Source organism: Oreochromis aureus, linkage group 17, assembly GCF_013358895.1.
Source record: "Oreochromis aureus strain Israel breed Guangdong linkage group 17, ZZ_aureus, whole genome shotgun sequence".
Lineage (NCBI taxonomy): Eukaryota > Metazoa > Chordata > Actinopteri > Cichliformes > Cichlidae > Oreochromis > Oreochromis aureus.
Genome location: NC_052958.1, coordinates 3,298,768 through 3,326,148, shown reverse-complemented (window position 1 = coordinate 3,326,148; position 27,381 = coordinate 3,298,768). Strand labels below are relative to the sequence as shown.

The 27,381-nt window shown below is 42.1% G+C and overlaps 1 protein-coding gene across 4 annotated transcripts in view; it reads right to left on the bottom strand.

Annotated features, from left to right (window-relative positions):
* The window catches only part of rerg (RAS-like, estrogen-regulated, growth inhibitor), a 49,660-nt gene extending 27,537 nt beyond the window's left edge, over window positions 1–22,123 (bottom strand). The window contains exons 1-2 of one of the 4 annotated variants that reach the window (XM_031743484.2): window positions 21,926–22,123; window positions 11,772–11,919 (exon numbers count right to left, since the gene is read on the bottom strand). In XM_031743484.2, coding sequence (XP_031599344.1) covers window positions 11,772–11,832 — 61 coding nt within the window. In that variant the 5' untranslated portion in view covers window positions 11,833–11,919; window positions 21,926–22,123. Of the gene's footprint in view, window positions 1–11,771; window positions 11,920–21,639 lie in introns of all 4 variants that reach the window. The other 3 variants (XM_031743485.2, XM_039600620.1, XM_039600619.1) reach the window with 3 other exon arrangements.
* Between the last annotated feature and the right edge of the window lie 5,258 nt (window positions 22,124–27,381).

Genomic DNA, 27,381 nt, shown 5'->3' with positions numbered 1-27,381 from the left:
TAGTTTGCCCCTGACAGGAACCACTGCGCTTCACATCCTTCGGCTGAATGCACTTTACCTTCGCAGGCAAAGACAGATGTGGCTTTGTTGGAGCAGTGCATATTAAGTTCATTTTGAATGACAGTAAAGGTCGGATAAACTCCCCTCCTCTAATCTTTGGATGGGATCCATGAACACACAATGGCGGTGGGTGATGCAGACATTTTCCTCAGGGCCCTGTGGCTCTGTAAAACAGGACACCAGAGAGGCTTTGATTTCACGTCTCTGAAGATGGAAAAGGACAGAGGCTTGCACTCGTGGGGTTAGAACAGGAAGGGCGTGAGGATCCCAACACCACACTCATCCCTTTAATTTAGTCTCTAACAATAGCACCACAGCACTATTCATCATGAACCATTTGCAAGGCTGATGAGACGCTGCGGTGACCACACCTCATAGAGCGATCTTCACTGTGGTTACAGGCGAAAAGGTTAAGTGCTGTGTAGAAGAAGCAGCTGAGAGCAAGCAAAGCAAATACTTTCAAGAACAGCCTCAGTATTAAAGCTTTTAATTTTCCTTACAGCAGATACTTTGAGCACTGTGGAGCTTAAACAGAAACCATTCAAGTTTCACCACTTAATGCATAATGCATCACATTCGATACATGACTTTTTGAGACTTCTACATCATCACTGTGATTTTTTTTTTCCTGTGACCCAAACAACCCAAACAAATTGTACAGTACATTCTTTATATATATATTTGGGCCTTTTTCAGCTTTACTTGATTGACACAGCGAAGAAAGGACAGGAAAGTGGGGGCAGAGATTTCATGGCTCTGGCTTTAAAGTGAAATTCACGGTTGCACATTCAGATGATAGTTGATGGTTTGGGCCATTCTTTTCTGTGAAGAATTTAGACTTATGTTAGGACTATATTCATAAGAAGAGTCTTTCAATCCACAGAGATTTATATTTGGTGGTATAGCTCTGTATCATGTCTGTTGAAACATTCCTGTGCATCTGCAGGCATGTATAAAAAGTTAGGAGGACACCCCTGATAAAGACTGAGTACTGTATGTCACTTAAAGGAGGAAAAACTGGAAAAAGGTGGATTGCAAAATGGCTTGCTAATGACTGCTAATGCAAAAACCCGCCTAAAGATCAGCATTTGCATTCTTTACTTGTTTATTTTCTCAAATTTGAAAACTTTTCGTTTTAGATGCTAAAACAGATCTCAGGCTACTGATGGAAAAGTCACCAGCATCACTAAGGGGGAAACTTTGCTGGTATGTTTCACTACACTTTACCCGTCATGTCTCCCTGCTGCTATATAAATAAAACGGACTTTAAATTAATTAGGGGTTTTAGGTGTGCCATTTAGTTTCAGTTTTAGTTAGGCTTATTTGTATAAATGGGCACAGTTGTGCTTTTGGTTTATGCTAATAATGGCTATAAGCTGAAACACATCACTGATTTAGCTAGAAGCACTCCCTACAATGTCAAAGACCGACTAACTATGCAATAAACAATTTGGTCCGCTGAATGCCGTCTCTACTTCTTTGTGGAACAATCTTTGACGTGATGGTCGACCTCTATCCCCCTCTATTATTCCATATGAGCTTATCAGCTGTCATGATTTGCACGACCACAGCAAAGAGCCACAGTGGACCTTGTAAGCACAGTATTGATCCTGGTTAGGTTTTTTAGGCTCTGACAATCTGTAGTTTCACATAAGCATATAAATTTGGTATCAGTAATTAAGAAAACTGTTGCAGTAATATCCACTCCTAATGTCTTCCAAAAGGCATGCACACATACATGCATGCCGAGTAAAACTCTGCAGGTTTTGGAGTTGAATGACAGAAAAGCAGAAAGATGCAACTGCCCAAAAAATGTAGGAAGGCACAGGGTGGAATAAATCAAATGGAGCTGAAAGTGGCCCTGAATATTAAACAGTAAGCTGAACCTCGGCTGATAGCGCAGGAAATACTTCATGGATTCATCATGAAATTTTCAGCTGCTAATCTCCAGAGAGGGGGTTGTGAAAAGCGAGGAGGGAAATAATCGGTGATGAGTCACGCACAGGCCGAGGACAGCGGCGGCTGTCCGAGTACATGAGCGGAGAATGGATGTGGATGTGTGGAGGCTGTGGGGAGTCAGAGGTGTGCGCTAAAAATAGTTCAGCAGAAATAAGCATGGCCACTCGACGAACTCATCTTCCTGTGACACAATCATTTCCTTTTATGGCTCCTCTTTATCTTTGTATATGGCAAGGAAAGACTGATTTTCTGGTATTTATACTGAGTAGAGGCACAGAACATTGGCTTCCTTCACTCCAGAAATACATCATTTGTAGTAATATTAGTAAAACCTGTGTGGGTGTGTGCCAGGTGAATAGGAACACGGGGGAGGGTTGGATTCTGAGGCCGCCAGATGGCCTTAAGAAGGCACAAACAGAAAAGGTGAATAGCACAGTCATTCTGTTCCTTTCTGAGGACAAAAAGAAGCTCCGGGCAGATGCGGTACATTCAGAAGGAGAGGAAGTGGAGGAAGATAGAGAAAGACCAGCTGAGTGTGGGCATGCTAAGGGAATTCACTTTCATTGACATTTTAATGAAGCTTCAGAGCTGGTAGAGGATGAGGCATCAGAGGGACTGATTATGTCTATCTGCTGTCTGAATAGTCCTGCTCCTTACTGTAGCTGAAACTCAAACATGCAGTTAAGACTTTCAGAGGGTTTTGACTTTATTCTTAATGACCTCGTTTCACACATACGTGACCAGAATTTTAAACATGATGAAAGTTTGTGAAAAGGCACCATCAATTCAACAACTTGCAACAGTCAATATCAGTGAGTTCTCAAGAAGACAAACCACTACATTGGCAAAACCCACAGTTCACCCAAACCTGCCCACTGTGGCCCTACATCACAGGTGTCGAACTCCAGGCCTCGAGGGCCGCTGTCCTGCAGGTTTTAGATGTGTCCTTGATCCAACACAGCTGATACAAATGGCTAAATTACCTCCTCAGCATGTCTTGAAGTTCTCCAGAGGCCTGGTAATGAACTAATGATGTGATTCAGGTGTGTTGACCCAGGGTGAGATCTAAAACCTGCAGGACACTGGCCCTCGAGGCCTGGAGTTTGACACCTGTGCCCTACATGCAGTCCAGGCTGCATATATATACCAAGCTGGATATCTATACTGATACGGACTGGGTAAAGTGTTAAGCACAAAAGATGCCACATCACTTGATGGAAATGAATATTATTAACCTACAGCAGGGGTGTCCAACTCCAGGCCTGAAGGGCCGGTGTCCTGCAGGTTTGAGATGTGTCCTTGATCCAACACAGCTGATTCAAATGGCTAAATGACCTCCTCAACATGTCTTGAAGTTCTCCAGATGCCTGGTAATGAACTAATCATTTAATCAGGTGTGTAGACCCAGGGTGAGATGTAAAACCTGCAGGACACCGGCCCTCGAGGCCTGGAGTTGGACACCCCTGACCTACAGAGAGCTGAATTCAAAGACACCCTAAAAATCAAAGTGAAACAAATATCCAGTAGGTCAGCCCACTTTGCAGCAACTCAAAACGATAGAAGTCTGCTCTTGATAGATGTAGTAGTTTTTATAGCTCCCACGCAGTTGACCTGACAATGTCTGGGTATGCTCCTAATGGCGTCCTACAGGATCTCCTCACAGATCTAGACCAGCACATCACCGAGGGTTTGATTAGTTAAGTCCTTTCTGTGACTCTGTCCAGCTCTCATAGAGTAACTTCTGGCAATGACACGCAGTGACAGAGCATTTAAAAAATTTAAACTAAGGGTAGAGCATTCCTTTGCCTTCATAGTAGATGTTCAAGAAATACTTGTTCGATATTGATCTCTCGCCTCCACCATCTGGCCACTGCTGCTTACTCAGTTTGCAAATGACAGCACCAACACAAGCTGATCGTACCCATTTCTGCAATAACACAGCTTCATTTTTGGAAAATGGGAGGAAGTGCTGATGAGTCATCTACTTATATAAAGTCTGAACCAAGACAGTTTATTAAGTGACATAGCAACATAGCCATCTCCGGAGCCATATAGCCATCATGCCTAAAACATGTTGTTATGCTAGCAGCATACACTGAACATGAATTCTGCAACAATAAACAATAAAGTCATTCTTCCTTTGTTGCCCTGACTATACTCATCCGCTGCTGTGAACAGAGTTATCAGGGCATGCAGGGTCAACAATTTCCTTTCACACAGCAAACACTCAACTTGCACACTTAATTACTTTGGAAAGGCATGTTCAGATAAATATGCAGCCTTACTGTAGCTTTCTCAGCTTTCTGGATGAAAGAAAAATACTTCCTGCCCATTTTAAAAGGTAATTAACGTCCTCACCTTTAAGCTGCAATCCTTCCAGTGAGTGTCTAACTATAGGAAAGAACCAAGTGGAGATCCTGCTGATAATCTGATACATGTGAGCTACGTAACGGCATCCAAATCCAATCACTCATGCAATTGTGTCCAGATGCAATCTTTTTCCTCTCTCGAGCATTGATCAGCTGATCCTGATCAAAGAGAAGAACACAAACTGCTGTCGTTTCTTTCCGTTGGCTTCTGCCTGGAAAATGTCTATAATGCATGGAAAAGAGTCGAATGCTAGTGTTTTAGAATCACCTCAATCAGGGCAATCACCAAAGAACAACCTGAGTCTTGCAATCACTTGCTTTTTTTCTTTCATTAGGACATTTTGTTTCTTGCAATCTGCTAAGAGCCCAAGATTTATCTCTTTTAGCTCTGTTTTGGTCTCCACATACTCATTTTCTTCTTCAATCATTTTCTGGGAACACAACAGTGCAGACTTATTAATCTAACATACTGTGAGAAATTTAATTCATGTATTATTTAAAAGCATTTTTTACTGGACATTCCTGCTGTCTGGTGATCTTGATAACTTTTTTTAAGCACCTGACCTCGGCTGCATGTTCGTGAGCACCTACTTGACTTTCACCTAAACACAGAGAGGACGACTGGCTTGCTGAGCAAATAAGCACAATTTAAAAGAATAAAGGCTTGAAGTTTGATCAACTCTTATGTAACATATTCAAGTGCATAAAAGTCACTTAGCGCTTTGCACAGCACATCACCCACACTCTAAAAGCCATTTGGGAACCTTTTCAGATCTCTTATCTAAAACCAGTCAAATCTACTTCCGACCCACTGATTAGAGCACTTGTTCTGGGGCATAATGCATTCTATGAGTCACACCATATGGCTGCTCACTGGGTCCGGCATGGAGAAAGCAATCAGGGGGAGTCAAATATCCAGTGAGCTTCACAGCTTTGGGCTCTGTCAGCTGTCAAAGGCTGAGGATGTGCCTGGAAGCTCGAGCAGCAGGACAGGCAATTTGCACTCTTCTGCTTCTGCACCCTCGGAAATAGCTCGACTGTGCAATGTGAGGAGGTACACACAAGCATTGTTGATGGATGTCAAATAACCGGTGAGTTATTTGATCACTCTCCAGGTATTTCATTTCACCCAGCAGGAATCACAAGCAGTTGATTTTGGGAGCAGCATGGCCACTGCAGTCAGAAAGTTTGACTGCGCCATCGTTCACCAGGAGGTTTGTTTCAAAATGAGATCACACTGTAAAATCATACATTACTGTAAGTATTATGACATCTAAAATATTACAGGTCCATATTTTGTTTTTCTGCAAAAATAAAAAAACAATACCAAATAATCTTTTTACAGTAGTTTTTCACAGTAGAGTCCAACACAGTAGTGTTTTTGTGGCCTCGTCTCCCGTGTCTGCCCTCTGAATGTCTGTTTACATCGCACTCCAGGCCATACATCAGGCCGATCCACGGTCCTCTTCTTGGCATTGAATGTGGTAAGCAAGTGGTATTTCAGAAGCAGACACATTTTAGCTCACTCCTTTGTTTTTGTTCTGCTGTCTGGCTGTCAGACAGGCCAGTGAGAGGAGGGGAAGGCGGCATGTTTGAGGAGTGACGAGACAAGAGTTTTTACGAGCTGGCGCTTCACACGCCTTGAAGTTAACTTTCCAAAAGAACTTCCAGAGAAGTTTCAAAGCACATTTCCCTCTGTTAATGTGAATAAACAGACCGAATCAGTGAAAGCCAGTCTGTGAAAAACACTTTCTTACAGTTATTTTTGTTTATTAGTAATTACTGGCAGCACATTCACAGCAGAAGGAACAGAGCACACACGATCAGCTTATGAAGATGACAAAGAGCAATATTACTAGTAAACATATGTTTTTAGTACTAACTTTGCTTTTTATATGTGGATTGAAACATTTAAGCTACACTAGGCTGAAGTCTAGGGAAAAAATCACAACAATGATCACATCTATGCACTTTATATTGTAAGGTTAAGACCCTACAATAATACACCAACAATCAGATGACCCCTATGAGCAAGCACTTGGCAACAGTGGAAAGGAAAAACTCCCTTTTCACAGGAAGAAACCTCTGGCAGAATGAGACTCGGAGGAGGACAGGACAACAGACACCTATGAAGAGAAGCCAGTGTGGGAGAAATCTGCTCTCTTTCTAGTCCCTGTCAGTACTCCACTCCAGGCTTTTGGATCAACTGAAGGCTTCTCAGGGAGTTTCTTTTAGGACCACCTGATAATAATGAATTACAATAGTCCAGTCTAGAAGAAATAAATGCATGAACTAGTTTTTACCATTACTGTTTCCAAATTTTGAAAGAAAGGCAGGAACATATCAAAAATTACTTCAGGATTTCTCACAGTGTTACTGGCGATACCACATTTCTAAGACTTTAGGGTTGAGTACAGTAACCTCAGTTTTATCTGAACTTAGAAGCAGGAAATTAGCGACATTGCAGGTTTGTTGTCTTTATGGCATTTCTGCAGTTTAGCTATGTGGTGTGTGTGTTATCTGGCTTCATGGATAGAAAAAGCTGAGTATCATTGGCATAGCAATGAAAATGTACGATACGCCTTCTAATAATACTGCCTAAGGCACAGGTGTCGAACTCCAGGCCTCGAGGGCCGGAGTCCTGCAGGTTTTAGTTGTGTCCTTGATCCAACACAGCTGATGTAAATGGCTAAATGACGTCCTTGACATGTCTTGAAGTTCTCCAGAGGCCTGGTAATGAACTAATCATTTGATTCAGGTGTGTTGACCCAGGGTGAGATCTAAAACCTGCAGGACACCCGCACTCGAGGCCTGGAGTTGGACACCCCTGGACTAAGACTAGTATGTATGATGTAAACATAATTAGTCCTTGTATAGAACCCAGTGGAACGCTTTAATCTTTGTGTGTGAAGAAAAGCGAAGCTTCCAACCCCTTCGCTTATTCACCTTCCACCACATTAGAATGAAATTATGTCAACAGGGGTCTTTGGCGACATGCAGACCTTAAACCTGACTCTCTCAGGCACAGGTTTTCTGCTATACGTATGTGCGACTCACCTAACATCCTACATGGCTCATTATTCTCCTTCATACTTCTCACTTAATCTGATCTGAAAAGACCTATAATTGTCAAGTCTTCATGACGTTCTACAACAGTAGTTGTGGATCTTTCTCTGATACCACAAAAAAGTTGCCTTCCCCATCTTTAACATTGACTCTAAAGCAGGGATGTTAAACTTTACATGAAGGTCCAGCCTACTTTGAGCTTAAGTGGGCTGGAGCAGTGACGCTCCCCTTTCAGTCAGTGTAAAGAAATGTAATGTAATGAAATGTAATGCTGGCAAATAGGAGCAATTTCAACAGTATGTTCTTGTTTTGCACATGATGAAATCTGTCGGAGGGTTTTTTTTTAAAACACAGCATATTTTTGTTAATTCACTGATTTTTTTGTGTTCTGGACCTACAATACAAAATAAATAAATCTATATTAGTCATTTAATTGTTCAAATATTATATAAGCACTTTGGTGTAGTGTGAATGAGCATAAATGTGAATACTGATTAATGCAGTTATAAATGCTGGCTAATCCGTTATAGTCTCATTTATTTGAGGGCAGCTTTAATGGCAGTATTGGTAAGGCTCAATAAATGTTAATATGAACAGACACTATCCCAGGCAAAGATCCTCTCTGTAATATTCTAAAATTTATTATAACTGTAACAATCTGTCAGTGTATGCAACAAAGAGCCTGGAAGTCATTTCTCCTGTGATTCCTCTCTATATACAATAGAACTGTTGAAAGATGGCGAGGCAGCAGAGGGAGAAAGTGCCTCTAAGCTCAGATATTGACTGATGTTCTCTGCAGTGTTAGACACAATAATCTGCTGCCGTGTTTTTCCTAATACAGCATGTATTAAAAGTCAGAAATAGCTCATGGAACAGAATATTTACTTGATGTACTGCACTCTGACAAAACTACTGAAAAGCCTTGCTGCAGAGGAGCTAGGAGAGCTAACAGCATCTGCTATTTGTGTGTGTTCTTTTTTATTTATGTGTGTGTGTGTGTTTGTATAGTAGGGACGAAGTTAAAGGCACAGCAATTGAATAAATGTGTCTTATTTCCTCACTAGACTCCGCTCTACCTCTGCTGAGTCAATAAACCAAAAGACTGCAAACTGCCAGAAGAGCCAGACTTAACACACTCAGCTCTTTATTAGAGCTAGATCTCTCTGCAGGAGTCCAAGTCAGACCCTCACAGAGAGCCTGGAACCCTCGAACCCCATCAAACAATTTTGAGACACCCCGGAGGTCTGCTGCTGATCATTCGGAATAATCACCGCTAAAGTGAAAATACCACTGGTACTGCTGTCCAAAGTAAAGATGGAAACACTGGTGCACTGAAACCCGACATTTTTTTCCAAGTTAAACTAAGTATCAGAAATCTAAAGCTGTTAATGTGTTTGGAAATAGAAGGAACGTTTAACACTCAAGGACTGCAAATTGTTCAAGGTTTTCGTTGGTTGAATTGATAGCAATTTGAACAAACCTGACAAAAATGCAAAAAAACAAACAAAAATGCAGCACAAGGAGGAATTTAGTGTTCTGATTGAACACACTTCAGGTAGGTTAAAGACTGAACTGAGGTTTCACAAAACTGTGTTTAAAAGCTTTTAGCTAAACTGCATTGATAAGAGATTTATGAAGTTCACAGTACGGCTCCAAAACAACATATTAAATCTGTTTAACGTCGTTATTTTGCTTTTCCTCCCTGTTGTAATGTGCGTGCAGGGGGGTGTAATTTATTGCCCAAATGCAGATGTTTTCCCACTGAGAAGCAAACTGATTGATTAGCATCTGCCAGTTTCCAGTGAAGGCCTATGTTTAGATGAGAGCTGCTCATTGCTGAAAGGATCACCAGGGCTACATGAAGCATCAGATGTGGCGACAATGCCTGTTGTCCTGCTGTGCTCTGTTTTTGTACATTTAAAAAAAAGCAAAAGGGAGACATGCTGGTGACACAAGAGGATCAGGCAAATACAAAGCTGCAGCTGTCCACGTGAAGATCAAATGTCCATGTGAGAGAGGAAGAAACCTTTCAGTGAGGGAGTGGCTTTGTCACCAGAAGCAGGAGCATCAATTTCCTTGTTCTCAAGCTTGTTACATTTTTCTGTTCTTCTGCACTCCTGCCTTTAGACAACACCTTAGGAGACAAGCACACCACCAAAACTCTGCAAAGGCCTGTGAGAAAGTTCTATAGCTCAGTCCTCGCTGAAATATTACCATTATCAGGCTCCTTCAGAAGTTTTGCACAGACACTCAGTCTGAAAGGATGAAACCAACTGACTTCAGTGAGCTGTGACTTCTCTTTCCGAGTTATAATGAGCTCCAATTGTACTGATATCTTGAGTAAACCACTGACTGGCCTGAATGACATACATGTATGTTGTTTTCAACTGACTGCAAGCTTTATGTGCAACAAATTAAAAACATTTGAAACATGAAAAAAAAATACATGCAATACACCATCAACTGCACTTTGATTTTAGTATCAAATGACAAACGCTAACCTACTCAATAAGAATCAGTGTAAATAGCAACCATGAGGCATGTGAGGCCACATTCACACAGGCCCAGAGAACAGAGCAACCCCTGGTCGCTGAGGAACAATGTGTGTTCTCTGACAAGTTGCTAAAGGTTGTTGGAGGTAGCTGTGGAACTGATTTTTAAATCCCATTCGATAGGTGCATCGCACCTTCTGTGAGCTATTTTACCTGGCCACAGCTGGAAACCTCCAGCAACCACTCACCAACTATTCGGGGAATATGAATTTTTCTCTAGGAAGCCGAGGTTGCAAAGGGGCCACTGACCAGTCTCTATGTCATTTGAGCCACTGTTCAAAACACAGATGCATGGCTGCAGACTTTTAGTCCAGCCAGGTCTTATGGCGAGGCGTGAAGTAGTCACAAAATTGCTACAAATAAAGAGGTTTTTTTCTTTAAAGTTTGGACAACTTTAGTATTAAAGTATTTCAAAAAGACACATTTTTGTGCCTGTACCACTTAGGTTGTCATGAGTCAAAAATAAATAAGTCCTGAGTGTCTCCAGGTAGTTTCTATTGAAACTCCTGTCTGAAAGCACAGGGACAGCTGTGTCGTTGTGTTTCATTGGGACATAAAGATTGCATGGTCATGGCTTTCTATCCAGGAACACGACTCAATATATTAAATGTTGCAAGCATTTCACAAACTGCTGTGAAATTTTTTTTGTACTATTTTACCTGTTTCCGTCAGCTTTATCACACGTATTTTGACAGTTGTGTCACTGTCAAAACACGTGTGAAACATTGCAGGAAATAATACGCAGTAACTGTTTTCAGCTGTTGGAAAAGTTATCAGTGAGGTGCTTTTGTTTTTTTTTCTTAGGAGATAATGAGCAGTGACATGGTCATACATAAAAGACAGAAGCTGGAACACTAATCTTATTTCCAGAAGTTCGAATGTGAACGACGAGCTAGCGTCTGCAAAACAGAAAGTCGCAGTAAAAGACGGGAACTGCAGCAGTGTGATTGACATGGACAGATGTCAGCTCCCTGATAAAAACTTGATGAAATGATGAGCTTCCAGCACCAACATCACACTTTTTAGTTCACGGAAAGAAGCTGCAGATTGAAGCTTCAAGGTATCGTCTGAAGAAGAACCCAGGCTTACGTCAGATGCCATCATCCTCACTGACGTGCTTTAGAGCTGCACTCCTTCCAGCTGGAGGCTATGAGCTCCTCAGTCGTTATACTTCTCAGTGCAGCACTTCAATTGACCTCCAATGACATTTTAATGGCCTCCTTTAACACAGTGGCGATCCCGCCAAGGCCTGTTTTCTAACATCTGATTGCTACATAGAAGCAATCAGGCTTGATTTGCTGCCAACGGGAAACACATGGTCTGTTTTATTGCAGAGAAAACGTACACGGTGCCAGCTGAGCGTGAGTGGCTGCAGCTTATGGAGGAACGCTGAAACCAGATGATAATGACTCAACTTACTTATCTGCGGGAATGGAGGCTTTTAAGCCAGACCGATAACAACCATCTACTGCATTGGTGACAATGCAAACAAAGTCAGTATGATTTTTACAGCAAGCTTAAAAATCCTGAAGGGACGATGGAGGGAAAACACTGGAAAGCACAAACTATGAAGACACAATATGGCAATATTAATGAGGTGGAAGGAGATTGGAAACAAAAACCACATTTATGCACCCAGTGCTATGGTCAAGTTTAATATATTAGTTTGAGTCACTCGAAGAACTCAAAGTGTGCGCACAGTCAAACAGTCCTTTGTTAGAGCTCGAATGTACACAAACACACACAAGCAAACACTGATGTTTACCTGACTTTCCCACCCCGGCTCTGCCGAAGACGGCCAGCTTCACCTCCGGGCTTTTGGCCATGACAGCAGCTGTGACGAGAGAAGCTCAGCGAGCCAGTCAGTGATCTCCGAGGTCAGCCCCAAACATCCTCCATCCAGGAAGCAGCGTCTGAGGAGACGAGGTAATGTATCTTTAAGGTGCGTCTACGTTTAGCTCCACAGCAGATTCCATGAAACATTTCCACCAGCAGAAGTGAGTCACAGAGAAAGTGTTCAAGGAAGCAAGCAGAAGTGGCAGACTATGACTGAATGCGTTTAAAAGGAAATAAATACTTTTAGCAAATAAAATGAAATAATTCATACGTTAGTGTCACATCACTAGTTCCAAATAAATATAAAAACCTGATTTTATGTGGACAAGGTCGCATAGATAACATGAAGACTGTGGTGCTAGCAGCTCTTTTAAGAAGATGGCCACAAATTCAGGACCAAAGCATTTTCTTTCTTTCTTTCTTTCTTTCGTTTTTTGTGCAATTTTGGTACTGAAAGGATTAAGTTCAGTCTAAAAAGGAGAATGTACACAATGAGTTCATTGTGCACAGGTTAAAGAAAATATCAGTAGAAAGGCTGATTCACTTACTCAAAAAATGAACGGGACAATGTGAAAACATGTCCGCTCTCAGTGGAAAAGAATCATGCCGGATGTCTCCACTGATATGGACTTCGTAATGTGTTAGAAATTAAAAGATGCCACATCGTTTGATGAAAATGAAAATGATCAACATACAGAGAAAGGGCTGAATTCAAAAGTCAAAGTGAAAGTGAAAAAAAATGCTGCGGCAGGTCAGTCCAATTTTTGGTTGAAATTTCATTGCAGCAACTCAAAATGATACTCAGTCGTTTTTATGACCCCCTCATGCTTGTATGCATGCCTGACGATGATCCAACGTGAATATGCAGCACTAGAAATATAATTTCAAGGTAAATTGATTTTAAGGTTGATTTTATGGAGAGATGACATTCAGACATTCATGATGGTTTATTTAGCTTCAATCCAAGCAAGGCTAATTTAAGATTAAGTCTCAGATCTTAAGGGTTTGGGACTGTAAAGTGAAAGGAGCCAACAGATACCAGCTTTAAAACACTTTATTAATCCATCAGCAGTCACTGAGGGTGAAATGCACACTGCAACCTCCTGCAGCTGTCATCTGTCTATAGAGCTTTAATCATCTGAAGGCGATGGCCCTCACACACCTTTCACTGTACCTCTGCAGGAGAGAACAGATACAAATCACAAACCCACAAATCAGTGAGGCTTCCATTTCCAACAACATAGTGAAGTGAATGTTGGACAGTCATGTCCATCTTTTTTTAGGCTGTTGCTCTACCCAGGCTATGGTTTTTAATGTTGGTGCATTAAAAATGTGAAATAAAAAAGACAGGAGAGAGCGGGGGAGAACACCGAGATCTGAAATCATCCATTCAAAAAGAAAACACCAGTACAGCCAGATTAAACAGCCACACGCCCGTCTGTTTAATAAGAAAACAACTAGCTGTGACGCTGTCTCTCCTGGTAATTGACTCTAAACTTCTGGCCTGATCACTCTGTTTTTCTCCTGGATTCCACTCGGACTTTTAACCCGAGAACAAACAGATACTGACAAGGCTTTAATTCAAATCTTAGCTTGATGACTTCAGAGCAATCCTGGGACAAACTAGCAGGAGACTGGTGCATTTCCCATTAGCGCCAATGCTGACAGAGAGAATGCAACACTCCAAGTTTATGTGGGGAGTCATGCTGTGTTTGGCTGGGCAGCTGCAGCTAGAGATAATTTTCATTTTTCCTCACTGCGCTGCAGTTTAGCGACGATATGTGCAGAAAAACATATAGCTTAGTCACAATTCTACTTAGGAAGCAATCTGTTTGCAAACTGTTTATTCTAATGTGCTGCAGTGCAGAGGTGCAGCTTGTCAACCACAAGCCACAGTTAAAGGTGCAGTAGGTGGGAAGGGGTTACTTTTATTTTTTCAGCTTGACTGTCTTTGGACACTGCAACACATGGACACTGAAGTAATTACTATTTCTGTATACCTGCCACCCGTGCAATGATACTCAAAGCAAGATCGTGGCTTGCTGTAGGAACCAAGATCTCCACCTCTCACAGTCACCTGATGCCAGTGATCAGGAGGAGTGACGCCTCAGTTAATCCTGCTGTGTGTTAGTCAGTTTTGATACAACATGAGGTGAAAAAACTCTGGCAAGTGGTCAGAATACAGTCTCCCCAATTACTCAAAGGTCAGACTGTGCAACGCTCAGAGAAAGCGTAAAAAGCCAAGAGCTACATCTCAGACTCTGCGGGCCTCAGTTTGCATGTTGAATGCTGAAGTCCATGACAGCAGAATTAGAAATACACTGAGCAAGTATGGCTTTTTTGGAAGGTTTAACAGAAGAAAGTGTCAGAACATGTCAACACCAGTGTTGTTTGGACACATGAAACTAAAGTGGCGAGCTGGAAAGCTGCAGCCGGTGTGTGACAAGAACCGTGTGAGAAAAGTGTTAGATAAAGATGCTGAAAAGTATCCAGCTGTAAACATCACACGGCAGACTCGTCCAATTCAATTCAATTCAATTCAGTTTTATTTATACAGCGCCAAATCACAACAACAGTCACCTCAAGGTGCTTTATATTGTAAGGTAGACCCTACAATGATACAGACAGAGAAAAAAAAACCAACAATCATGTGACCCCCTATGAGCAAGCACTTTGGCGACAGTGGGAAGGAAAAACTCCCTTTTAACAGGAAGAAACCTCCGACAGAACCAGGCTCAGGGAGGGGCGGGGCCATCTGCTGTGATTGGTTGGGGTGAGAGAAGGAAAACAGGATAAAGACATGCTGTGGAAGAGAGCCAGAGATTAATAACAAGTATGATTCAGTGCAGAGAGGTCTGTTAACACATAGTGAGTGAAGAAGAAACACTCAATGCATCATGGGAATCCCCGGCAGCCTACGTCTATTGCAGCATAACTAAGGGAGGATTCAGGGTCACCTGGTCCAGCCCTAACTATATGCTTTAGCAAAAGTGAAAGTTTGAAGCCTAATCTTGAAAGTAGAGATAGTGTCTGTCTCCTGAATCCAAACTGGAAGCTGGTTCCACAGAAGAGGGGCCTGAAAACTGAAGGCTCTGCCTCCCATTCTACTTTTAAATACTCTAGGAACAACAAGTAGGCCTGCAGTGTGAGAGCGAAGTGCTCTAATAGGGTGATATGGTACTACAAGGTACTGTAATAATATTTCACAACACCACATTTAGCAAGAAAGATCTCATACCAGGTGTCAAGCACCCTGGTGGAGGGGTGATGATTTGAGCTTGTTCTGCACCTACAAGACCTGGGCACCTTGCAGTCCCCGAGCCAACCACAAACTCCTCTGTACACCAAGTATACGAGAGCCAAATGTGTGGCCAACAGCTAAAGGCACGACAATGATCCCAAGCAGAGCAGCAAATCTACAACTGAATGATGTTGAACAGGCAGATGTCAAGAGACAACAGTAATTTGTTCTGTGAATTATTTTTAAATGTACACTCTAATATAACACCGCATAACTTTGCCGTTCAATAATTAAGACAGCCATTTATAGTGTGCTGAAGTTTGTCAGCCAAGTTTTTGAAAAGATTTATCGCCAGTCACCGTTGTGTACATTACATGAAGTACAGACGATCCGTCTGGACTTCTCGCTCTTTGTTGGGCGAAATGAGCTACAGCAGGAAAATGAGAGAAAGCTGAAACCGGATCACACGTTCGTGTGCCCAGTTAAATAAAAGCTGTGCTTGGGTGTGTGTCAGTGCCAGAAACATATTAACCAACTTCACACTGGCTGAAATTATTAAGTGGCCAGCATCCAGTTTTCTTCTCCTTTACTCCAGACAGACGCTTAGACACACAAACACACACATATGTTTTAAACTAACCTTTTACCCTTTATAGCAACACACATATGTCTATATATGGTGAGGCAGCGTGCCGCTTGGTGTGACCCAAGTGGAGATCGATCATCTGTCTACGTCTCGTACTCGGCGGGTGGTGTGACGGCAGCTGCCAGCATCTTTAAATATTTGTTTCGGTCATTACTGATGTGGCTCCGATAACCAAACAGCACAATGAAAGCAGTGAGTAAAACTGCTGCTGTAATAGCAATAATGACGTTGTGTTCTGTCCTCCCAGCTCAGTTTGTGGTGTTTAAATACAAGAGAACCAGTTCCACTGGCAGCAATACATGCCCATGCCCACTTCCACCACAATGCTTCACTGATGAGGTGGTATGTTTGGGATCATGAGCAGTTCCTTTCCTTCTCCATACTCTTCTCTTCCCATCACTCTGGTACAAGTTGATCTTGGTCTCATCTGTCCATAGGATGTTGTTCCAGAACTGTGAAGGCTTTTTTAGATGTCGTTTGGCAAAGTCTAATCTGGCCTTCCTGTTTTTGGGACTCACCAATGGTTTACATCTTGTGGTGAACCCTCTGTATTCACACTGATGGAGTCTTCTCTTGTTTGTTGACTTTGACACACATACACCTACCTCCTGGAGAGTGTTCTTGATCTGGCCAACTGTTGTGAAGGGTGTTCTCTTCACCAGGGAAAGTATTCTTCGGTCATCCACCACAGTTGTTTTCCATGGTTTTCTGGGTCTTTTGGTGTTGCTGAGCTCACCGGTGCGTTCCTTCTTTTTGAGAATGTTCCAAACAGCTGTTTTGGCCACGCCTAATGTTTTTGCTCTCTCTGATGGGTTTGTTTTGTTTTTTCTGCCTAATGATGGCTTGCTTCACTGATAGTGACAGCTCTTTGGATCTCATCTTGACAGTTGTCAGTAACATGGCCATGGAACAGCTGAGAAGTCAATTGTCCCATTACTTTTGGTCCCTTAACAAGTGGGAGGCATATATGCAAACTGTTGTAATTCCTACACCGTTCACCTGATTTGGATGTAAATACCCTCAAATAAAAGCTGACAGTCTGCAGTTAAAGCACATCTTGTTCGTTTCATTTGGAATCCGTTGTGGTGGTGTATAGAGCCAAAAATGTTAGAATTGTGTCGATGTCCCAATATTTATGGACCTGACTGTATGTTTCAGTCATTCCAACACTTCCAGGGTAATAGGTGGGGTACACTGTGGACAGGTCGCCAGTCTTTGAAAGAGCTAACATAGAGAGACACACATTCACTAATCTAATCTGAGCAATCTAATCTGTATTGTTAATGGTGTCCACCTAACACCTGCATTATAAAAGTCTGGACAGTTTGCTTCAGGGGACATGACTGATACTGGAGTTAGTGGTGCACCAGCCCTGCTGGTACTTCTGTAAAACACACCCTCTGTCTTCTAAAATGCTTATTCAACTCCATCAAATGCTAGCTATAAGAATTAGCAACATCCATAACAACCGCGCTCTAAAGGGAGATAAAAGCTAATTTCTCTTTTAGCTCCATGCACAGTGTTTACACAGATAGTAGATGCTAAAGGCAAAGTCTTCAGCCGAATGTAAACAGGACATAAAGGGAGTATGTATGTATGGCTGTTACAGCACATTTGTTTTTCTGCCTTGTTTCTCACTTTTACGTTTGTGTTTGCTCTCCCTCTGTTTTCCCATCTTGCACACATTGCTGTAACCATGCACACACACACACACACACACACACACACACACACACACACACACACACACACACACACACAGCTTCAGTGATCCCTTGCTCTCCCACGCAGCAGCAGGGAATCACCACTGAGAGGAAGAAGAGAAACACAGAGATGTGTCTCCCTATCGACTCGGCCATTCTTCTTCCTGTTTTGCCTTTTATGGCCTCCACACCTGCTCCATCCTTCATCCAAACACATACATGTATGTACACACACACACACACACACACACATGCACCTCAGTCATGCAATGAAATCACAGGATAATCTGCTTTAGTGAGGCTGAGGTGTCTCTCTGTTTTACTCAACACATGTAGAGCTTTCCTTTGACAGAGAGCAGATTCTAGTGACTGCCAAGACAAAAACAAATGATATGTTGTTTCAGCATGGATCCAAGGTCAAAGAAACATAGGATCAGCCAGAGAAAGGAAAAAACAGCTATGAGCCAGGATAAGCTCTACAAGAAAAGCAGGGATGCATTTTAAAGAGCAATCTTTCTCACATTCTGAAAGACAACAGCCTGTGTGTTTGCCACCTTTATGTGTCAAACGTGGTAATCATTATCAACTTCATCTCACCTGCATGCAGTACAGAGATAAGACAAGCTGTGACTAGCTTAGCTGACCTTAGCACTGCAGTCGTCCAGCGCTAACAAAGGTGCATTTGCATGTTGTCTCTTGCAAATATGGAGCCTCCTCTTTTTCTTCTGCTCTTTTTCAAAAGAACTCTGATAAAACCTGGCTAGCTGAAGTTTGATACTGTTGTTGGATAACAAATATCTGCTTGTTAGAACTGATCCTCTCAGCTGAATCTGGAGATGGGGAAAAAAGAAGAAGAAGCAAAGAAAGATCTCTGGATTTACTTCAACAAGTGAGTCTTTAGCGTGACTGTAGTCTAGCCTAACTAGTATGCTGTAAAGACTCGAAACAAGTGAAAACTGCCAGCACAACTTTTTCCATAGTCAATAAAAATGACCTTTGGTTCAACTAGAAGTGCCAAAACTGCAGTTCCTTAAGGTATTTGGCCTCTGTGGGAAATTCATCCATCTGAATACAAACGTTACGGATGTGTTTACTTTGACCGACAGGCAGCTACAGCCAGTGAGCGCCTGCCAGGCCTTCCCTCCAATATCTGGAATTCTTGACCACGGTCGTGCACAGATTTCCAGATCAGCCACCCTGTGCTTCACCCAAACCTGGCTGGGCAAACACGTCCCCGGCAGTTCATTATATCTGCCAGGCTTCCAGTGTGTTATTATATGTGCCGTGTTGCTATTGTTAGTATTGTCTGTTGTCTATTGTGCAGTCTACATTGAGAGCAAAGAAGTAACCTGAGCCCAATTCCTTGTGTACTTGGGCAATAAAAGTCTGTACTATTAGCAGACATGCATGTCTGTTTGTCGCATATATACGGCTTACGAATGCATTTCTGCTGGTGTTGCTAGTCTTAACCAGCCAATCCCCGGGCCACGGACCGAGTCGTTTGGTACCAGACCGCGAGAGTTGAGGCTCGGGTGTGAAATTTATGGTTTTCAGGGTTTTTACCGTTAACTTGGTTTCCCTGGGTCTTTTCCTGTGTTGTGTCTTATTTTGAAAGAAATATTTACACATTACCATACCAACCAGAGAGCGTTAAGGGGCAGAGAGAAGGATGTTACTCTTAGTGTTGTTGGCGGATTTTAGGAGGACGCTGCTAATAAAGTTACACAATTACACAGTGAATTCGCATTTATCATTATATTTACAAAATACCACAGTTTTCGTCTTGGTCGTATCATTTTATTTTGTTGTATTTATCCGCGACATCTTAAAAGCCGGTCCGTGAAAATATTGTCTGACATTAAACCGGCCCGTGGTGTAAAAAAGGTTGGGGACCGCTGGTCTTAACTAGCAACACCACCAGTCTTATATTGCCAAAATGCTACCGTTAACTCTTCAAAACACAGAGTCCACACACATCACAGGAACTACGTCCATTTTATACGTCTAGTTTATTACAGAAAAAAAAAAGTTCTTTTCTTTTCTTGGCTGGACTTCATTCTCAGACAGTTTTTGATCAACACATAGTAACGGCAACACTTGAGGAAATCACAGCACCAGACTGTTTTTAAGCTAAGCTAAGCTAAGCTAAGGGTGTCCAGGCTATAGCTTCAAAGGTACAAATGAGCGATCTCAGCTAACTCCAATCAGGAGACTAAATACGTGAGTCTCTGTATTTTCTACAACATTCCTTTAAATTGAGTTTCAATGTTAATTAGAACATTCTTACCAAATCAACAGCAGGAGCTACAGTTTCATAAAAGAGGCGAAAGACAAACTCGCTGTGTACGGCAAAGGTTAAACACAGTCAGTACTAACTACAGCATGTGATTAGAAATGACTACAAGATTAGAAAGCAAATCCTGTGATCTTCATCAGACCGTGTCTTAATAAACTTTTCCATAATTGGCTACATAGCCAGTGCTGTCAAAGTGTTTCTGTGAAGCTGTTCTTGTTTACTTTCAGGAAAGGCAAAAACTTTCACAGAGAAATACAAAGACTGATGATTGATGGACTCGATGCCCTCTGTCCAGGATGCAGCAGTGTGCTTATTTTGACACGTGGACCTCTGCTCTGCAGGGACTCCATCAAGACTGTCAAACTGGGCATGTGTATATATTTTTTTCCACTGTGTGCCCAGCTGGCTTTTTTCTCATTTTTACCCTGAGAAATGAATCTGGGTGGTGGTGCTGTGGTTGACTGAGATTACAGACCTCAGTGCTCCAAACCAAGGGAGGAGACCTGCTGCACCACAGGCTATAGAAAGACGGCAAACCGCAGGCCTGTCATCAGAATATACAGTGAAATGGTGCGCAGCCTCTGAAGGGAAACTAGTGCGGAAAATACTTCTGCAATGCTCTGACTCTAAGAAAACTTTTAAATTATATTTTTAGTTAAGTAAAAGCTGAAAAAAGCCACCTAGATTTTCAGTAACGATCCAGACCAGGCTTAAATATTACACAAAAAATTTCTACCATATGGTGACACTGGAACACCAACCAGGGGTGACAGGTATCTGTCACACGTTCCTCATCCTGATACATAAATGGAAGTAGGAGTGGCTCAGTATAAAAGCAGAACTCTTCACAACTCTTCTATTAAATTTTATTCAAGTTAAAGTAAATAAGTTTGGCCTCATTTGACCTCGTTAACAAATAAGTCAGTGTGTACGCTGAGATTTCCTTAGGAGCAACTTTAGCATTCAACTCAACACGCTTCATCATGCGGAATGGCCCCATCCTGGACAATATACTAATTTATTTAATATGTTAATGATGTGTTGCTATTATCTATGCATTATTGTTATCGTTAAAGTGCATTGTAACTAGTTGCTGTGATTTTCTTCTTATAGGTTAACACATGTTTATGTAATCAGGATCTACTTGGAAGTTCAGTTCTAGGGATATTATGTAGCAAAAACGGGGAGTATGTCAGTTGTACTTGTGTTTTTGAGTAACCAGTTACAATGCTTCATCAGATGGTCTCGATATCAAGAAGGTAGAGACTATAGTGCATGCTTCACAGCTCTGTAACAGGAACTGTACAAATGTTTACAAAAAGGACTATTACACACTTCTTTAAGCAATTATAAACACAATATAGCAACATTTATCTCTTTTTTAAAATATCATGGTTATAATGAATACGTGCATATTATTTTTTTATTATTATTATTACTATTTATCAATTAATTGTTAGTCGTATCTGGCCTTAAGTGCTGATTGAAATTCAGTGCATAAGCAGTATATCAAAACCAGTCAGCATTTCCTTGCCCCTCTTCTTCTGCCCAGTTTGGCAGGCACCAGTGCTGGGTGACAGGACCCTAAATCCCATGAAGATTTGGCCTGTTCTGCAGTACTCGGAGCTGCCCATGAATGCCAATGGAGAAGGAGAAATGAGATCAAGCAAACTGCTTATTCATAAAGAGTGAACTGCTTTGGTTTTATTACAAAACTGAATTCTGGCTTTCTCTTTCATTGCTCCATTTTAATTTCCTAAATGACTGACTTGGAAGACTTTTCCAACTTGCAACACGTCATTAAGACCACAGGCTAAATTAGTGCGGACATTAAGCTATGGTTAAGGTTAATTTAAAGTAATCCCAGCAACACTTAGGATAGACTTTTTTCCCCATGAGACACAACCTCACCTCAGGAAACACGAGCTTCCTTAAAAGGATTCTCTCAGCTGCTAATATATCAGACCTCTTGGCCTGACCACAAGTCTGATCGCTTCCACGCCTCTGTATTGCGGGGATTTCTCCTTAAGGGACGCACCTCACGAGAAAACACCGGCAGGGCGACTCACCGGTGACCGCTGAATTTAGTAGTAATTCCTCCGGGGATGAAATCAAGAGGACAGAAATGGAAAAAAGGAAAGGAAAAAAAGAAAGAAAAAAGTTGGCAGGTCCGATGATCGAAAACAATGTGTCTGACCTTCTGAAGTGATGATGCGGACGCTGCGCACCTCTGGGCAGAGGGGGAGGTGAACACGGATAGGTGTATGGACGGGTGGGTGGAGGAGGAGATCCTGTCCGGGCGGACCGAGCAGCAGCTCTGACGGGGATGAATGAATCCCAAAAACAGAGCCTCAGTGGAAATATATAGAGAGGAGCTGCTGGAGTTCCCGACACTCTGCTGCCTCTGACCGGGCTGATGCTGCGTGCCGCTGCATGAGCACAACGAGGGGGGACAGCGGCCTCTGGTGGCGGGGAGCGATAACACAGGCTTCGAGTTTCTAAAGGGAAATTTCACTATTTTCCAGTCCCTCTCTCATTTCGCCAAACCCCCTAAAGATTTCAAAGATCTCAAAACGTTAAACGATATTCTTCCAAATCGTCTGTCTGTATTTATATCAGATAAATATCTATGTTAGATTTTTTCCAGTGTTTTGGGGGCATTTAGGTAAATGACACGCACAACTGTCTGTAGTTTGAATTATTATTGGTTGTATATGTTCTTGTGAGCCAAATTGATATTATTTATATCAATTAAACCCTCAAAAATATGCCATCATCCTGAAATTTCTTAAATCATTACATGTAGAATTGTTCATCTAATGTGAATATTATTATTTTGAAATTCATGTATTAAAACTTTTTGTTTGTTTGTTTTTGGAGAACTGGGATGTCACTTCAGGTCCACTTCTGTTGTTTAAATGTGCTATGACATGTCAACACAGACAACATATTAAGTTTTTATAATACAGATTTAAGGTATATTTGGTGTTTCCAATATACACACACATATATATATATGTATGTATGTATATTATGTATACATATATCTATAATATACATATATATATATATATATATATATATATATATATATATATATATATATATATATATATATATATATATATATATATATATATATATATATATATATATATATATATATATATATATATATAGATAGGTGGTTAGCGCTGTAGCCGCACAGCAAGAAGGTCCTGAGTTCAATTCCACCATCAGGCCGGGGTCTTTCTGTGTGGAGTTTGCATGTTCTCCCGTGTTTGCGTGGGTTCCCTCCGGTACTCCGGCTTCCTCCCACCGTCCAAAGACATGCAGTTTGAGGGGATAGGTTAATTGGATAATCCAAATTGTCACTAGGTGTGAGTGAATGTGAGCGTGAATGGTTGTCTGTCCCTGTGTGTTGGCCCTGCGACAGACTGGCGACCTGTCCAGGGTGTACCCCGCCTCTCGCCCTATGACAGCTGGGATAGGCTCCAGCGCCCCCCGCGACCCTGGAAAGGATAAGCGGAAGCGAATGGATGGATGGATATATAGATATATATAGATATATTATTAGGATCTGTAACTTTGTTGCTAACCTCTTTCACGGTAATATTGATCTGATACCAAAACTAGCACTAGGATTGATACTACTGATATTTGGTTACAGACACACACAGAATAAAAACCTTTCACTGCTGATTTAAGACTTAGACACTAAATGTTTTTTCATTTTTATTAAACCCTGGCTGACTTTAAAAAGAGCACCACAGAAATGTACAGTGGACTAAAACGTGTTCAGACACAAAAACAAAATGTGGAGTTTGTCTGTGAAGGTTCTCAGTCAGTTTCAAGCAACTTAAAGCAGTCCAGACACTTTTCTTTTCAAGCTCCTTAGACAAAAATGTGGAGTTATTTAAAACTTTAGACAATATAAATCATTAAACTGAGAAAAGCAAAATAATACTTGTGAAACTATATGCAGCAGAAAACAGACGAAGAAAATATATACAGTCTGAGAACATGGCACCAAAACTGTATAGTCCAGTAGAGTCACGCTGCATACACCCAGCAGCCAGTTTATTATGTGCACCTGTTCAGGTCAAACTGAGCATCACGAAGAAAGATGATAGAATGTGTCATGGCTGTTGATGCCAGATAGGCTGATTCTGCTTGGATTTTCCTGAACAGTGATCTCTGAGGTTTACAGAAAATGGTATAAAGAAGTTGAGATATCCAGTGAGCTGTATTTTCCTGGAGGAAAATACCTTACTGATGCCAAAGGTCAGTGGAGAATGGTCAGACTGCTTTGAGCCAATAGTGAGGCAATAGTAACCATTTGTTACAATCAAGGTGTGTAGAAGAGCAGCTCTAAGTGCACAACACAAAGTAAATGGGCTACAGCAGCAGAAGACCACACCAGGTGTCATGATCCTCCGGTCCTCTCTAGAGCTCCGTTTGTTTTGGCTGTTCTCTCTCCCTCAATCTCCATGACTGCTCATCATCATTCACCTGTTGCATGATTGCTCTGCCACTACTTAAAGCCACGGCGGTCTGTTGTTCATTGCTGGGTTGTTGTGCTTACCTTCGTTAATGTAGTCCCAGCTCTCTTTGTGAATCTCCGAGTCTCATCGTGATTCCTGATTTTTCCTAACGATCGTTTCCTCAGGATCCCTTTCTGTTTCATGTGGACCCTGCTTGGATGAGTGTCAGTGAGTTTCAGCGTGGGAGTGGATTGAGTACGAGTGAGTCACAGACAGTGTGAAGAGGACTGTGGACGTGGACCCCTGCCCTGGACCTTCCCCTAGATTTCCTGGAGCCCATGTCCCTTCATCACTGTATATATGTATATATATTTCACTTGGTGTTGTTGTAAATAAACCTCCCTTTACATGCACAGCTCTGAGTCCCACATTTAAGTCCTGCCTGACCAGCCGCATGTTAGCTAACATCAGTCCATCAGACACTTTGATCCACAGCAGAACATTAACATCAGTCCATCAGACACTTTGATCCACAGCAGAACATTAAGAAAACAATGAATGTATCCTCACATTCGTTGTGGATGTTATTGACCCACAGAGGGTTGACTCAGTGTACTGCTGCTTGTTAAAACTCTTAATTTGCAACAACCAAAGCATTGTTTTACTATTAGTTTGGATTGTCGTTGTAAAAACAGAAACAGAAAAAAAACCTTTCATGTGTGATACATTATGTCTGTCTCTTTCATGAAATGCTACTTCAGCTAGTCCTGTATGAGCTCCCTCCTGGGGAGGACAGCGGCCTCTGGTGGCCACAAGTGATAACAAAGGTTCTGAGTTTATAAAGGGGAATCCCTACACCTGTTTCACACACCCTGCCCGGGATGAGGGGCTACAGGCAGTAGCGTCCCAGTGTGCTGCTGGTTTGAGGGGGGGGGATGGGGGGTGGGGGGGTGTCTCTGTGTGTCATTAATGGGGGTGTCAAAATGGCTCGGCCTTGGAATTTGTGGGATATGGTCACTGTTCCCCACTGGATGCTTCTGCATCTCCCTGCAGGTACTTGTTGGTTCCAGGCCACGTGACTGGATGTTCTGGTGTGGTCACTGACCCGCTCTCTTGGTTGCTTGGGGTGGCTAGGACCTCTTGATGGGAGGGGCTCTGCCGGGTGGTTCTTGGGCACCTGTGGCCCTTTGACCCTGTTCTCGGCTCGTACCAGGGCAGCCAGCCTCTAGCGGGGTCGACTACCTCTGGTCATCCGGGACTCTCACCCCTTAGCTATGGGAAACCCATTTGGGCCCTTCCTGCTTCTTCTACTGGAATAGATGCGTGGATGACGCAGATGTGTGTTGGGGGCTTTGGATGCCATGTATCATGACCTGAGTGAGTGTTTAGTGTTTTTCTACCTTATTTACTTATAAATAAATAACTAAATAAAGGCTATCTCCATACGTTTTCAATTACTCTCTCCCCTTTATCTAAATCCCCCGAAAGTTTTCACCCAGCTATACCCAGTGATAGCAACATCAGCAAAAAGGAACACTAGAAGCCCGAGAAATATCAAGGGCTGAGAGGGGAGCTAGAGAAGATGTGGAGGGTGAAGGCAACAGTACTAGTGTGATAATTGCAGCATTCGGGGCAGCTACCCCCAAATTGAGCCAGTGGCTCCAGCAGATCCCAGGAGTGACATCAGAGATCTCTGTCCAGAAGAGCGTAGTCCTGGGAACAGCAAAGATACTGTGCCAGGGCATGTGTATCCAGTACACTTTCCAGCCTAGGTCCCCCATGCTACTCCAGCCTACCTGGGATATGAGCAAGAGAGACAAAACTGAAGCTCTGTCAGCTCGGACATCATCCAGATTAACAAGGTTTGTGTCGGAACAATATGAGAACAGCATCCATTCCAAGGCTTGAGTTGGAGCAATACTGGAACAGCATATGGAAGAAGGACATCACCAGACCCTGACATGATTCATGCCTACTGGCTAAAGAAACTAACTGCACTCCATGAGTGTCTAGCAGCACATGCAGCACAACACTACATCCCTTTGCAACTTCAGGTTGGGGGTCTGACTCCCGACCAAGGCGTCTGAATCCAGTAAGGGTCCTTTTAGAGGTTTCAGAAAAATTGGAGATGACTAAAGGAGAAGTATGTGATGCATATTTATGGGACCCAAACACATTGTATGGCAGCATTTATTGAGAACACCTTGATGGAGATTATTCTATACCATGTCACAATTAAAGAGGGTTGTTATTAGCTTCCAGAATTCAGCTTTAGTGTCGAAATCTAGTTTTCAGCTAATTCTTTTTTATTGATTTAAAACTTGAACTTCATCTTACTCTGTGTTGAGGGAAAGGGAACTACTGTAATTGTGCTTCTTTTTTGTTCCTGGATATTGATAAATACAGAAAAAAAGACTTCAGGGGCATAAATACACATATACCATTGTGAAAATATTCTTTTTAACAAGACAGAGGACAGTTCTCATAATGCTGGACACAAATGGAGAACTGATTCACTTGTGTCTGTTGGATCAGGAAATGTGACGACGCTGCACTTGTGGTCAACATGTCACATGCTACTGTTCATCAACAATCCAACCGTGCATTACAGAAGCACTTACGCCTTACTTAAACTTTTTTTTTTAAATTGTTCAAATATTCTATGTATTTTTGAGTGAAAGGGCTGTTTATGGCATTCTGTTTATCATTAATTATGATTTTATACTATAACCATAGTCACGACACTTAACACTTTTCATGTTTGAGATTTGTGAACAGAGATTTGTCCTCACACCATCTTTAACCACCACTGTGGAGCAGTCCACACACAACCTCTCCCTCCAGGCCCTGGTGTCATTGAAATGGCTCCCCTGCAGTGGAGCCATAGACCATACCGCCGCCACGATATTCAACAGAAAATATTCAGAGCAGCACTTTGATACTCACACATTGGGACTTTGTTTCACTCAGATTCTATAAATATGTTTTAAAATCCCCACACCTGTACTAATGAAGAGTCATGTGATGACTTGCAGAGAAATCATGCTGGTGCACAACTACATTTTCTTCCTCTGAGTGGTGATTCCCTGTTGCTACGTGGGAGAGCAAGGGATCACTGAAGCTGTATGTGTGTGTGTGTGTGTGTGTGCATTCAGGTGTTGAATAAAAA